The following is a 14,759-nucleotide window of genomic DNA, read 5'->3' on the forward strand; positions in this document are numbered from 1 at the left end:
GAGTCTACTTTCGGCGTCATGCCGCAGCGCTCGAGCGAACACCGCCATCATTCTCCTCAGAGGAAGGCTGGTCGGCACGAGCAGCGGGGTCGGCGGAGAGCGGAACATCCTGGCAGTCCCCCGCTGCACCAAGGAAGTCCTCCGTTGCACCCCGGCAGCCCCCCGATGTACCCGCCTTGGCACCCGGGAGGTCCGGCTGCACCCCAGCTCTGGCCTCAGCCGGTTATCGTGGACGGCAGGACTGCCTGGCTGCTGATGGACCAGCCCCCGGTGCCGACGGAGAGGGGCCCGGTTATGATGGACAGGGTACCTGCGATGGCGGAGAGGGGACCAGTGCTGTTGGACCGTCACTACATGGCGACGGGACCCGGGCAGCACACAGCAGAGGAGGCGGCCTGGCGTCGGCACGGCGACCCCGCACTTCTACAGACTGGCTACCAGCGAGTGCCGTGGTCCCCCGCGCCTGCCGACCAGGGCCTGCCGCCTAATGACCAGCACCTGCCGCCTGCTGAACAGCGTCCGCCCCAGGCTGACCCGAGTCGGGGTCACAAACAGAGACAACACAGTCCGACCGGTAACCGAGACAGGCGGAAACCCAGCTGGAAGATTTGTGCGCATGTAAGCTATATCATCGTCTCCCGTCTTCGAATACGCGAACTGGGTACAACGTAAACGTTACACTACACCTGAATGCCCACACAGCAGCTACACATGTGAAACGGGTGTAACATATAATACCTCACTGCATGCATGATTTCAACCATCCTAAATGGCTATACACACAGAACATGGCCTACAAACCGTTGCACTGATGCGCACCGAATTTATTGGACTACGCTTTGAAACTCTGCAAAATGGTTCCGATTAAAACGAAGACAATAGTCATGAAGTAGGTAATCGAATAGCACATGCTTTATGTGTATTGCATGTGTACTACGTACGATTTATATTGCGTTTGATTCGCGCGTTTGCAACGAATTCTTTTTCATCTGGTTTGATTCGTGCCTATGTTTCCGCTCGGGACTGCTCGGGAAGCAGCGTCATCGGTCGGCCTTTCGCTCTCGTTGGCGGTGGCCGGTGGGCGGCCGTCACAAGTGGTGACACTCATGGTGTCACCGCGCTACGAGCCAGTCACGGCACCGCGCACAAGCCCTGTCTGATCACCGCCGACACACACAGCCCGGACTTTCCACTCCGGTGGGCCGTGTGGTACGGCGAGCCAGACACAGTTGCAATTCACGGCCATCAAACGGAGCAGACAGCGCTCTGCAGTGGCCGGCGACCCGCGCCACTGGACACGGGTCCTTGTGGACACACAAGGTCGCCAGTCTGCCATAGTCACCAGCCGCTGGTCACGGTGGCCATGGTCATGAGCAGAAACGTGAGAGCAAACTGAGATAAGATGGAAATGTCGACAGGGTTCTAGGCGCACTGCAGGCAGAGCAATCATATAAGCGCTGAGCAGTTGCGGAAAATTGGTGTAACGTGTGCGATGTTAAAGGGACCCTCCCACCTTAAAAAAGTTAATGAATTGGCATAAAAGTGGTGTACCGTGAATCAGAAAGAGCGAAAATGAACATCTACCAAATTTCTCCGAAAAATATTCACCCGTTTTTGAAATATAAGACTTTTATTTTATAACGCGCGGTCAATGGGCTTGATGACGTCATCAGAGTCCGTTAGGGACTACGCTGGTCCCACCCTGCAAGTAAAGGGAAGAAATTTCTTGAACACTATAAAGCTGCGGGGGTTGCGACCAGGATAAATGGTGGTTTCTGAGCCTGGCCGCAAACTTGGCTATCTCAACTCAAAACTAATGTTAAGGTGGGAGGGTCCCTTTAAGCGTAGACGTGATGCGAAGTGATATGTGCTATGGAGTGAAAGATCTATACATTTATTCGAGTCTTGTTTTTGAATAAGAATGGACCGACCGTCCCATGCCGCATTCTATACCTAGTTAACTGACGTCCCGTCCCCTCTGTGTTTCAGTCGGAGCGGAGCGGCTCGGTGGAGCGTCCCCGGTTCATCCCCGTCACCTCTCTGGAGGATGTACAGGCCATCCGCTGCGCCGAGTTCCACCCGTTCGGCAAACTGTACGCCATCGGCTCCAACTCGAAAACGCTCCGCATCTGCTCCTACCCGAAACTGGTCGACCTCAGGTGAGAGCGATCAATCAGCACTACATTTACTTACCTCTTGCTGGAAGCTTAACTATTTGTTAAACGTTTCAATACCCAAGGCTGTTGAGGAGACTCCGTGACATTTCGGAGGAACACATTTGACAAGCCACGTTGGACGTAAGCATATCCTAAACGTAAACGTGTTTCGTATTCTAAGTCGTCGCTCTACTCGTATGTAGAGGTTCTAATGCGAGCTATTACGACAACTAGGTATCCAGCTCAACCACCATCTGCCCTCAGGGATGATCACGTGACCTGCCAGTCCTCGGTGGTGCTGAAGCGTCCCCGCCACCACAAGGGCTCCATCTACTGCATGGCCTGGAGCCCCGTCGGCGACCTCATCGCCACCGGCAGCAACGACAAGACCATCAAACTGATGCGCTTCGACGCCGACTCGTGCACTATGGAAGGTAGGCGATCATAATAAGGGCTCTGGGCACGAACTAGCCAGGTCATAGAAAAACGGATCTACTAGTGGGCTATAGCTGCAAATGATCCAGACGGATCTAGATCACCTTCACTTTTCTGTCTCTGCACTGCACCCACTTGTCTAATGCCTCTAGCGACCCCAGCTCTCAAACGATCCCGCGGCAGTGAAGCGTGAGCTGTGCCGTCATTTAACCAAATCCAAAGAGCAGCACCCTTTGTGCTGTCTCGCATCGCTGGACATACCTAACTTTCGATTTTACATCAGCGCGACTGACTCATCCGACGAGCTCTCCAGTCTCCACCACTCCAGCTGCCTGCAGCCGAGATCACTCGCGTTACACAAGCTCCCCGCATCCCACCGACAAAGCTGTTGCCGTTCTTTCCCAACGTCTCCCGCCACAAGTGGTCACGGCCGGTCGCCAATCTCGGTTCAGTAACGGCACCGGCCCGTGACTGGTCGGTGGCGTTTAGCAAGCGTTACGTGACTGTGCAATCTGTTTCCGATCGTGACCACGCGGCACATGTCACCGCGCGCGGGGCGACACGAAACGTGAGCGCCGCCCGCGACCCTCCGGATTTCCCACGATGCGAGGCACACTTTCTCGGTGCGAGATGCGGCGCAAATGGGTCCCGCGGCGTGGCGACACGATCATCCCGCGCTGGTCAAGAGGTGATCGAGGGAGCTCCCAGGACCGCACTCTCCCTTCGCGGCCCATCGATCAGCAATGGAGTTCGCGTGTAAAACGAGCTGTGAGCTGTGAGCGCTGCCACTTTCGAACAATTATTCACATACAATGGGTTGAGTAGGTCAGCGAATACAGTTTGCTATAGACGTGAAACTGCACTCAGTCACTTCAGAATGCATTATTGTTCCTACATATGGTAAATGTGAGAGCATGCATATACAAAGACGCATTAATTCACTATAAGCGGCGCTAAATCCTTCCTAATAATCGGCAGCTTTCAACCGGTCTCGCGTTTCACATCTCGTGTCACCACCTTCACCCAATGATTCCAATGCCGTCATATCCCCAACTCTCCCCCGTCTTCAATGTCGTCACACAGAGCCGGCTGCCGAGCTGACGATGCACGACGGCACTGTGAGGGACGTGTGCTTCATCGAGGACATGTCCAACAAGTCCAGCCTGCTGGTCAGCGGCGGCGCCGGCGACTGTAAGATCTACGTCACCGACTGCGCCACCGGGGTGCCGTTCCAGGCGTTGTCCGGACACACAGGTCAGTGACCTGGGGGAGTCTGTTATGGTCACACAGGTCAGTGACCTGGGGCCTTGCAGCTTAGGGGTCAGTGACTCAGGAATTGACGACCTAGGGACTGTCCAGCATACAGATCAGTGGTGAGGGCTGTTAGATCACATAGGTCAATGACGGGTAATGAGAGCTCATTCAGGTTCATTTGATGGACCTCATTAACCGTTTTATGACCATCCTCACAAAAAAATGACCCTCAGGACCATGTCTCTCGCTCTTCAGAAGATACCACGCTCTCTCACACCTCCACCCCTCACCCTTCGACAGGTACTGTGCTCTCTCTGAGCACCTGGGGCGGTGCCATGTTCGTTTCTGGCAGCCAGGACCGCACCGTCCGCGTCTGGGACCTACGCTCGCGCGGCTGCGTGAACCGCCTGCAGCCACCCAGCGTGCACACGGCCAGCCGCGGCTCCCCGGTGGCCTCCCTGGCCGTCGAGCCGTCCGGCCGACTGCTCGTCTCCGGCCACGAGGACTCGTCCTGTGTGCTGTATGACCTGAGAGGTGACCGGGTCATCCAGACGTTCCGGCCGCACGACGGCGACGTGCGCAGTGTGCGCTTCTCGCCGCACGCCTTCTACCTGCTGACGGCGGGTTATGACAACCGGCTGGTGCTCTCTGACTTGCAGGGTAAGAAACGCGTCGACGGGAACGTCAGGAAGTGCCGTGTGCCACTGCGGAACCCAGATTTATTTCATGCCACAGGGAACGCGCAGAGGTGTCCCGCTTATATTTAGATGGAAACGTGAGTCGTGCCACACATGGCCGGAATGTCAGGAGAGGCATGCCACACATCTCTCGAAGCTTAGAAAATAGATCAATTGCATATCGTAGTGAAACTGTTGCCCACAATGTCTGGGAACTGATACGGCTGTACGCGGAGAGTAGAACATTCTCCGTCAGTTGGTCAGCGGGACCCGTTCCGCGGCCTTGATCCACCGTCGGCATGCACGTTGCACGGCTCCGACTCAATCAGTTACGGACAGTTACCGCGTTAGAAAGCACTTAGCGTGTCATTTCTGGCAGGCCGCCGCAACCGAGCCGTTCTGTGGCGCGGCAATTTATCACAGGCTATATATAGTAACGTTTTAGCGTAATTAGAGCACGCCCCAGAAATGTGTCCGGGTGGTTCATTACCTACTTATATAACAAATACCGTTTTGATATTGGTTGCATGTCACTGAAGCATGCTAAGTCAGCTACTAATAACAAACAGCGCGTAATTTCATAGCTCAGCTGTTAGCATTATATCCAGCAAAACGGCAACCGCCAACGGTTCAGGGAACAAACTCGGGCCTTCTTGATAATGGTAACCAATGTCTAACTGACGCTTATGCCCTGGTGACTTGCAAGGTTGAAGGAGAAATCGTGCTGTTGGAACTGGGAGCATGATGGATCATGGTGACGCACAATAGGTATATGTATTTGCCATGAACACTGAACAGCCAGCTCTGAACGTTAACGGTTAATCGCTGATGGATGACTCCTGATGAACTTTCACCTATTGTGAGCTTTGACCCGCCCCTTCGTGACCTCAGGTGACTCCCCACATGTAGTGACTCCTGAACCTCCTCTGTGTGACCTCAGGTGACCTGACGATGCCGCTGCCGTCGGTCGTGGTGGCGCAGCACCAGGACAAGGTGATCACCGGCCGCTGGCACCCGTACGAGTTCAGCTTCCTCTCCACGGGGGCCGACAAGACGTGTACTCTGTGGGCGCTGCCGCCCGTCTAAGGGCACCCGGGAGAGCTATAAGAAAAGGCAGAAAACCCCAGCGGAAGAAAGGAGCAGTCACAGAGACGGCGAGACGCGTGGAGAGATGCTTGGCAGGTCGCAGGACGCTCCGAGAGGTGGAGAGCTCCGAGCGTGAGAAGGTTATTAGAGTAAATAAAACGGAGGACGAGTGCTCCCAGTGAACTAGTGTGTGGCATGAGGAGAGGAAAAGTGAGTAACGAGAAATGCCGAAACAACAGTAAGCACCTCAGTATGTTATTACGTTGTCTCTATTACCTCCAAGTCACAGTGGGATATTGCGATATCTGTCATTGATCGTTGTATTCAAACGGGAGCGTACAGTTTCAATTTGTATGACAGACTTTCTCTGTGCAGCTCGTAGCAGCCAACAGTCGTCAATGCTGATGGAATGCTCTCGACGGATGTGCATGGACTGTGTGCGTTGTGTATTTTAGTCTGACGGCGTTGAGCGCCTGAATAGTGATTGACGATGACGATCTGTGTAAGTCCGCTAGTCGGCATAACATTGGACTGTAATCTGATGCTGGTGAGCCGTCCAGCTCGATTCACAAGAAGGGTGAGTAGCCGTTCGTGGCCCTCGTGTTACAGGGAAGACTGGATGTATCCTTGTCCGACAAACGAGTAGGAAAGACGACTCGTTTAGTACGGGAGTCAAATGGAAGAGTGAGCGCATCCATGATTGGTCCACGAGTCACAAGTAAAGGGTGAATGCATTCGGTCACGAATGGCTAGTTGTAACGCAATCTGGGCTACTACTTCCCGCAGACCCGATCGGGTGCGGGCTAAGCGTTTCGCCGTGGGAAATCTAAGGAGTCAGATTATCCCAGAGTTATGTGGACTGTCTAAATGTGGTCTAAATGTCTGGGCGTGCCGCATTCTTGAGTGTCGAAACTGAGGCTTGTCGATGCTACGCATGGCTTGTCACAAGAACAATCCATTCACAGCAAATTCAATGCAGTCCGGGACTGGGATATGAAGGTGGAACGAGGCCATTGGCCAATGTTGTGGCAGTAGCTAGCTGGGAAAGCGCCGGTCGCTGTGAAACGGAACGAGTTGGGGGATCGGTCACTGCTTGATGCAACGACGCAACTATCTATCTAATCGCGCTGAACGTTCCGTGTGTGTAACGTGTGGATTGCAACGACAATATACTATGGCAATGCGTGACTATTGTACCGTGAACACTGAGCCACATTATAAGCACGGTTTCATGAAGACCCATCCGCAATCTCAGCATCGAAATAATACACGCGTGTAGGTGTACAAAGCTGAGTAAGACTCCAATGCTACTGTTCCAAACGGACACCGACTGCCGTCTAGGAAACAGCGCAGTAGGCTGTAAGTTCTACGAATGGCTTGAGCCTTTTGTGAAGTACGATGTCCGACGTGGATCATGTCGAAGTTACGCACGAAATGCTGAACACCCAGGAAAGAAGAAACCAGTAGAAGAAAAGCTCAAAAGAAAACGTTTAAAAGTCGGGTAATATATTATCCATCAATGTGACAAACAACACCCCGCATCTATTTGTACAATTAGTGAAATCCACTGCCACTGAACTGCACAGTGTCCAGGGGTGTCCGCACTACACACGCCTTCGCACATTGAAACCTTTGTTCTCAATGTATGACTACATTCCACGAACATTCACGCATATCTGGGTGGCAGGTAGGTCGCTGCACCCTTCTTAGACAGAAAATCGAGAGGTGTTCCGAAATCGTTTTGATAACCAAAGGTCAAAAGTCACACATTCGAGGATATGTGAAGACCAAGAGGCATATCAACCGAGTGAAGAGACAACGCAAGATCGGACATTAGCCGGGGATTAATGACAATTAGCTCAGAGGTCGTTGATTTCATTGCCTTCTCCGCGAAACTACATCCTGCACTCAATAGAATACTTGAGTCAACCATTCAAGTTCATACCGCGTTTCAATAACGTTCAATATGTGACTGCAGCTATGGATAAAATTTAGCTGAAACGATGGCGAATGACAGCTATAGATTTTAGCGATGACTGCTTAGTGCTTAGCTGTGGTACGGATTTTGAGCTCGTATGCATCTCAGCAATAAAGCTCAGATGTGCTTTTTAGGTAGGTATATAAACCCTGTGCTCCGGACGACTGCAGGCCGGACCATTTTGATGCTGGGAATGATTGTCGTCCGAATCACTTGTCAGTCTCGTCCAGCAGATATGTTCAGCGGGGCCCATTACATTAGTTCGTTGTGGCATATCTCACATAATTTATCAGTCTGGCGACACACATTCCCTTCCTGACCTCAAGAAAATGAAAGAGTCAAGAGCTCATCAAAAAATCGGCATGAAATACATAATTTTCAATTTGTTTCTATATGAGTAACGTTACGACTCTGAAGGGTAGGGTATGCCAAAATTTTTGGACTGTGAGAAAACAATCTTAGACGATACCACGACATAAGGCAGACTGTTGTTGAATTAACAGAGAAAGTAGATCATCCAATAAAACGGCATATAGGGATAGGGGAGCACCACTGCCACCATTGGCCAGACTGACGCAAATAATTCAGTAACCTGTCCACGTAACAGTCATATACCGCCCTGAACTCTTCAGTAGAGCTTGGCTGGCCATATCACATATTCGCCTGACTTCGTAACAACCACCTGATGTCAAATCATCATAATACTAACGCTATCTCGCCGCCTGATTTCTAGCTCGTCACCCGTTGCTAGCAATAGCCGACTCCACCGCTGCAAGCACACATCACTCCCCGCTTCTCCTCACCTCAACTCTGCCGTCCACCGCCACAGCTCCGTCCGAGAAGCTCGATTCCACCGCCTAAAGTCCACATTTTCCTAGAGCCGCCCGTGGCGCTGTCATGCCTCGCCGTTGTAGTACTGCGACTGCCAGAGGCGCGTGTAGAGACCGTCGGGGTTGCGCAGCAGCTCGGAGTGGGTTCCGCGCTCGACGACCCGGCCCTCGCCCAGCACCAGGATCTGGTCGGCGTCGAGCACGGTGGAGAGACGGTGAGCGATGCAGATGGAGGTGCGTCCCTTGGTGGCCCGCCGCAGCGCGTCCATTATGTTCTGAAAACGGGCCAGGGACAGCGGTTGGTGGTGGCCGGTGGGTGGCAAGAGCAAAGAGCATAATGTCAAGATTGGCGAATAGAAACGCCACGATGCTGAAAATGACGCCGATAGTACGCAGTTCTATAACTAGGACGCAGCTCTACCGGAAAAATGGTGCACATGGATAAACAAAGTGGATAGTGGCATATCCTCTAAACCGATCAAACCCAACTCAGTCATTTCGTAAATGCAGCAGGGGCTGGTCATGGTACTGAACGGTGCTGGGGCAAGCTACACTTGACGGTGCAAGGTACTCACCCCTTCTGTGATGGAATCCAGCGACGACGTGGCCTCGTCAAAGATGAGGATAGGTGAGTCCTTCAGGATGGCGCGTGCGATGGCCACCCGCTGCTTCTCGCCTCCGGAGAGCTTCAGACCACGCTCTCCTACCTGAGAGCAGCAAAGACACACTTACTCATGCGTCACCGTCAACGGCTGTGCCGCTAATAAGGCAAAGGATGGAACAACTCGAATATGGAAGGCGGGACGGATACCGTCGCACTTCCTTGTCAGCAATTGATGGGATATGGCACAAATTAGAATCTAACATAAGCGACTCACTTGCGTGTCGTATCCGTTGGGCCAGTTGAGGATGGAGTCGTGCAGGTCAGCCATCTTGGCAGCCTCGTACACATCTTCCTTGGGTCGGCTCAGGTCTCCGTACGCCAGATTATGGTAGATGGTGTCGTGAAAGAGCACAGAGTCCTGACAACAAACGAGAGGGTTGGAATAACCAAAATCACATCACCGTAGACATAAACAGCACGGACAAAACGCAGAGGTAGTAGGCATTGCAAAGGCTAAATCCGTGCGGACTTCTCATTTCATTCATGAATAAACGAAAACTTTGAATAGGACCCGTGACGACGGAAAATGAAGTATATCGTTCCGGTATCACGGGGGGCTAGCATCGATTTCTGCTCGTGAAATCCTCCCTGCGAAGGACATTCTCTCTCACCTGCGGTACAACGGCGATGGATTTCCGCAGTGACTCGAGGTCCACGTCCTGGATATTCTGACCGTTGATGGAGATCGATCCCGAGCAGGGCTCGAAGAACCGGTACAGAAGGCGGATCACGGTCGACTTCCTGCAGGTGCGACAAATGGGGCATTCGAAAATCCGCAAGTGAATCACAACACTCTCAATATACGAGCAGCTAAATGAGCCAATGTGAAAAATGAGTGAGCGCAATCAAGGTGGTTTCCTCTTCCTAATTGAAAATGAAACTCCATGAACATTGAACACCCAAGATGAAAACGATCCACCGAACCATGCTTCCTGATCACTGAATGCTATCGCTCGACCGCCTACCCACGCGAGTTATCACATGGCTCGCAAGCCAGTGCTGGTGCCCACATCGCACGCAGACCTTGGACACTCACAGCTCTCGAACCAAGCCCACAAAAAAGCCAGTACCAAATAATCGGAACCAACCACTGAAACTATACGAGGCATCACATAGCTCCAATATACCACCAAAGCAATAACGTTATCGTTCCTACCCGGATCCGGATCCGCCGACCAGCGCCACTTTGTGCCCCGGCTCCACGGTGAAGCTGAGGTCCCGCAGAATCGACTGGTCGTTCAGGTAGCGGAAGGACACGTTGTCGAACGCTATGGACGCCGTCTCCGGAGTGACAGACAGAGCCGGGGCCTGCAGCTTGTTCTGTGGACGCAGTAAGTGTGTCAGGGTAATGGTAGTGGTAGTGAGGGACAGAGCCGGGACCTGCAGCTTGTTCTGCGGACGCAGTCAAGTGTGTCATGGTAATGGTAGTGGTAGTGAGGGATGCACATAATGACCCCCATGACGATCGTTATAATTTGATATACGCAGAACACAACGTAATGCCGAGAGGGAAAATACAAGACAAGCCATAAGCTATGAAAAACACATGAAAGGTTCGAAAACAAAGATCTAAAAAAAAAAAATACATGAATGTTAAGTATAATTTTGTAAGGAGGTCATTCAAAAACAATTAAACCATAATAAAAGTCAACGAAGGCGCGGACTAAGAGCGGTGTCGACTGACCTGGACTTTGGGCTGCACGTTGAGCAGTGTGAACATGGCCTTCATGTCGATCAGAGCCTGGCGGATCTCCCTGTACACCGAGCCGAGGAAATTCAGCGGGATGGAGAGTTGGAAGAGCAGGCCGTTCACCATCACCAGGTCACCCACCGACATGTTACCTGTACGGAGAGGGGGTAAGTGTTACCAGGGCGATATTTCAACTCAACATCACGATATCTTGATATCTCGACAGCAGACATCACTATTCGCCAAAACACTATTTAGTCAGTCAGATGATCTACTGCAAAGCGTCTGTCAAAGAAAACAGCCAATCAACTATGTCTCCTACCAAAGGACGTCCCTCTACCGTCGCCTAGGAAACCCAGTGAGTATGATTAGTTATCGAGCTCAGTGATCGGGCCTAAGTTATTGCTCAAGGAGTTTCGGTCACGCATCCCAAAACAACGGGACTAGGACCGACAGCTACCACTCGATCATGCATACGAAATTCCCAACAAGCAAATGGAGCCCCATACTCACAACAGACCTCAAAATACAGAAAAAAACTAAGACCCTTGGACGAAGGAAATACGCACCGTTGACGATCTCTCGACTCGCCAGCACCATGATGGCTGCCAGCGCTGTGCTGAAGATGGCGTTCTGCGAAAAGTTGAGCAGCGCCAGAGACGTGGTTGTCTTGAGCGAGGCGTGCTCGTACTTGGCCAGTACGGCGTCGTACTGGTCCGCCTCGTACTTCTCGTTGTTGAAGTACTGAAAACGGAACGAGACCAGTCAGATTCTGCGTTGGACAGCGGACATGGGGACTGTTGACAGATGAACATTGTTGTCGGTTTCAACTCATTCACAGCACAATCTACGTGTAAAGCTTTTAACACAAATATGTATGTTCGCTGTGTAACGAAGAGCCATGACTGGGGCTCGTACAATGAGGTGCGCCGTCGTGAAGATCTATCAACCTTCAACACTCACCTTAACGGTCTCGTAGTTGATGAGTGAGTCGACGGCCTTGTTGCCGGCCTCGTTGTCGGCTTTGTTCATCTGAACTCGGAACTTGGTGCGCCACTGGGTGATTCCCAGTGTCAGAGCCGTGTACGCAGCGATACACGACAGCGTCACACCGGCAAACGCCGGCCCGCAGCTGTACCACTGTCATAGGGAGGTCGGGTCTGGTCAGGATACACCAGATATCCATCAGTGGACGTAAGAATCAGTGGAGGAAAGAAATTGCGTCAATCATGCAAGGTAACCAAACATTTCTGATCTGCTCGTTTGTGCTGATTCTTGAAACCACTTGATTAAAGTAATTTTTGCACTTCATTCATCTGTTATCGAAACCCATCTCCACTTATTTAGGAAGCACATGACACCACATCGTCTCTAGCCCATCAAAATGCCGATCCATTGTAGAAGTTGATATATTATAGTTCTGTCAAATACATCACTCACCAGTATGCCGCTGACGAGACTGACTTCGAAAATGGTGGGCACCACGTTAAACACCAGCGCCGAGAGGGCGAAGTTGATGCCCCGGCTGCCTCGGTCGATCGCCTGCGGGGACCAGCACACACGGAAAGGGCGTCAAAATAGCATTACTGAGGATCCCACAAGATCGTATCCGGTAGATGTATGTAAGCGCAGAGCGTGGATTAGCAGGCAATCTAAAATGATTTGCTTGATTTCCTCGTGAATAACGAAGGCTTTGTGAGAGACGTAGCTTAATTCAAGGTGTTGCATCAACATTTTAATGGAAAATCCCAAATCGCTGATCCAACGCGTCTGAAATGGCCTACAGTACCTTCTATCAGTACCATAAGTTGTGTCTTACGTTTTTACAGAAGTAGCTACTGATCAACTTCCAAGATGAACCGTATGCCCTGGCAAGGTAACAGAGTGATCTCTGTTGCTGTTTTGTGCATGAATTGCAAAAAAACTCTGTCAATACCCGACGCAATCCCCTCAAATGCAGTCATTGTGTAGGTGACGAGAGGCAAACTTCACGAGCTGGGGGTCAAAGCCTAGGGTGCTAGTGAAAAGTGAGGCTGAGGACCTTGTGCACAAAGCTGTGAGTAAATAGGTAGGTAAATAGCAGATAGGCTGCTTCTGCTGATTACCATAGGTGGAACAATCAAGCTGTAAGCAACATTGTGCCATTTAAGGGCAGAGTGGGCTGAAGCACGCCTAACCTGGTCTCAATCTTTCATTAAGTGCCAGCATCTCACTGTAGGACCTAACAGATCACAAAGCCAGAGTCAGTGCAAGGCAGATTTTGTTGTTTGAGACCCTGACCACTTCGATCCGATCACACAATTCTGAGTAATAGGATAATTTAGGTGTCAAAATTTAATGTGCCCATCAAAGCCGGACACGGCATGTCCCACTCAGCCGATTTCAGCCGATTTGGCGGCGGCGGCTCCCATCAACAGCAAGACATCCCCGCAAGGAATCTCAAATATCGAGCGCCGTAGCGACTTGAACCCGGGCTCTCACTACCAGGAGTCCAACGCTCTACCAACTGAGCTGAGGGACACGCCATTCGGCATACATAGTGTCAAATGTCAGATCAATTAATCATTTGGGTGTGCACTGAGTTGTCGTTTCGTCTACCAGTTTCAGTACAGACTATAGGCTCTCTCGGATAAATTATAAGCCATGTCACATCCGGCCCACTGCTAGCTCCGTTCTGACCACATTCGGCATGTGCTGTCAGCCTGTCACATCAGACAGAGTTGACAAGGGTTGACGCTGTGCGGTCACAGCAATTCATGCTCTCCCTGGTAAGTGGTAACCAATTTTGCACGGATAGCTCGGAATTAGCATTATCTATCCTTATCCTGTAAGTACCCTTTACTTTGGAAACTCGATACTTCTTTTTGCTTAGGTAGTGTGCCAAATTCCAAATGTTCATGCGTTACATAATCTTTGAGTGCAAGCTCGTGTTATATAACAAAGTGACGAATCACCATTTGCGCTATATCGACCGCTATTGGTAAATGGTCGACCATGTCCACAAATGGCAGTGGTGCGTATTGGAACTGAAAAGCGGCAGGACACTTCAGCGACGAGCTACTCCATTGACTTGGCCATTCTGACGTGCACGAGCTGCTTACATTGGGTGGAAATCAAACATTGTCTTGTCTCGAAATGATCGAAGGTAGTACGATGGAAAGCACATCGCTAGCGCGTTGTCCTTTTTGTTTGAGGCTTTCTTTTGATGCTCCATAGGGCAGGCATACTGACAATTACGCTGCCGCTGCTGCTGACCTATTTATATCGAACAACACCTGAGCTTCACCAGTCTTGTACATGTCCTACTTCGGTCAGCTTCTATTGAAGTGGCGCCGCAGGCATTTCCAAAACTTTTGAACGAGAGGAAGCTGCTGAGGCACAAAGCTAACCTTGTCTTCGGTAGAACTCCCTATCCGAAATGAGGATTCGTTTTCTGCGAGTGGGTCCGTCGCCGCTCCGCTCGCCGGCCGGCCCTTCTGAACCTGGGGACGCGAAGTGTGCCGACGAGCGCATCGAGCTGCCGTCCGGCGCCTGTCGCTCGTTCGTCCGCCTGCTGAGTGCCGCCGGCCTGCTGGCTGGCAGCGGCTGGACTCCCGTCGTCGGCGCGCTGGTAGCCTTCCTCATACACTCCGTCGTTGGATTCACCTTCGCCATATTTAGCCTCGAGGCGTTTAGAGAGGATCAGCGCGCCGGAGAGCCGTTCTTCAGATCGTTTTTCCAGTCGAACTTCATTGGGATTCCCCTGGCCATGATCTACCTGTCTCTGATGCTGTCGCTGACCGTGGGCCGGCGCCGCTACAGCCGTGTGCTATCCGACCTCTGCAGCGTTCTGAAGGAGTTGGAGCAGCTGCTGCCACAGCCCGTCACCTCGCGGCTACGACCGAGCACCATCGGCGCGGCCATGTGGGCGCTTACTGCTGGCGTGACGGCCATTTATTTCGCCACTAAGGTACATACCATAGTGTGGGTGTGTAAAGTAATACCACCTC

General features: G+C 51.7%; 2 protein-coding genes across 4 annotated transcripts in view; one reads left to right on the forward strand and one right to left on the reverse strand.

Moving 5' to 3' along the window:
* Window positions 1-315: 315 nt before the first annotated feature.
* On the forward strand, window positions 316-6,794 carry LOC122376059 (WD repeat-containing protein 47-like). Its single transcript, XM_043355732.1, has 6 exons — window positions 316-618; window positions 1,990-2,159; window positions 2,421-2,590; window positions 3,675-3,845; window positions 4,146-4,505; window positions 5,463-6,794. Exons 1-6 carry the CDS (start codon window positions 316-318, stop codon window positions 5,606-5,608), a joined length of 1,320 nt encoding a protein of 439 aa, XP_043211667.1. The 3' UTR covers window positions 5,609-6,794.
* A 299-nt stretch (window positions 6,795-7,093) lies between these two features.
* Window positions 7,094-14,759, reverse strand: part of LOC122376056 (iron-sulfur clusters transporter ABCB7, mitochondrial-like) — a 32,023-nt gene continuing 24,357 nt past the window's right edge. For all 3 annotated transcript variants that reach the window (XM_043355727.1, XM_043355729.1, XM_043355728.1), the window contains 9 exons: window positions 12,211-12,312; window positions 11,734-11,910; window positions 11,340-11,514; window positions 10,765-10,922; window positions 10,237-10,400; window positions 9,692-9,821; window positions 9,295-9,438; window positions 8,992-9,123; window positions 7,094-8,691 (listed from right to left, as the gene is read on the reverse strand). In XM_043355727.1, the coding sequence (XP_043211662.1) occupies window positions 8,482-8,691; window positions 8,992-9,123; window positions 9,295-9,438; window positions 9,692-9,821; window positions 10,237-10,400; window positions 10,765-10,922; window positions 11,340-11,514; window positions 11,734-11,910; window positions 12,211-12,312 (1,392 nt within the window). In that variant the 3' untranslated portion in view covers window positions 7,094-8,481. The remainder of the gene's footprint in view (window positions 8,692-8,991; window positions 9,124-9,294; window positions 9,439-9,691; window positions 9,822-10,236; window positions 10,401-10,764; window positions 10,923-11,339; window positions 11,515-11,733; window positions 11,911-12,210; window positions 12,313-14,759) is intronic.

Source organism: Amphibalanus amphitrite, unplaced genomic scaffold, assembly GCF_019059575.1.
Source record: "Amphibalanus amphitrite isolate SeventyFive unplaced genomic scaffold, NRLGWU_Aamphi_draft 001999F_arrow, whole genome shotgun sequence".
Taxonomy (NCBI): Eukaryota; Metazoa; Arthropoda; class Thecostraca; order Balanomorpha; family Balanidae; genus Amphibalanus; species Amphibalanus amphitrite.

Excerpts from the sequence above, each read along its gene's own strand:
- LOC122376059 (XM_043355732.1), top strand. The coding sequence starts at position 316 with ATGGCGGAGAGGGGACCAGTGCTGTTGGACCGTCACTACATGGCGACG. Across the intron at positions 619-1,989 it reads GCTGGAAGATTTGTGCGCAT|TCGGAGCGGAGCGGCTCGGT; the intron begins GTAAGCTATATC and ends TCTGTGTTTCAG. Across the intron at positions 3,846-4,145 it reads GGCGTTGTCCGGACACACAG|GTACTGTGCTCTCTCTGAGC; the intron begins GTCAGTGACCTG and ends ACCCTTCGACAG.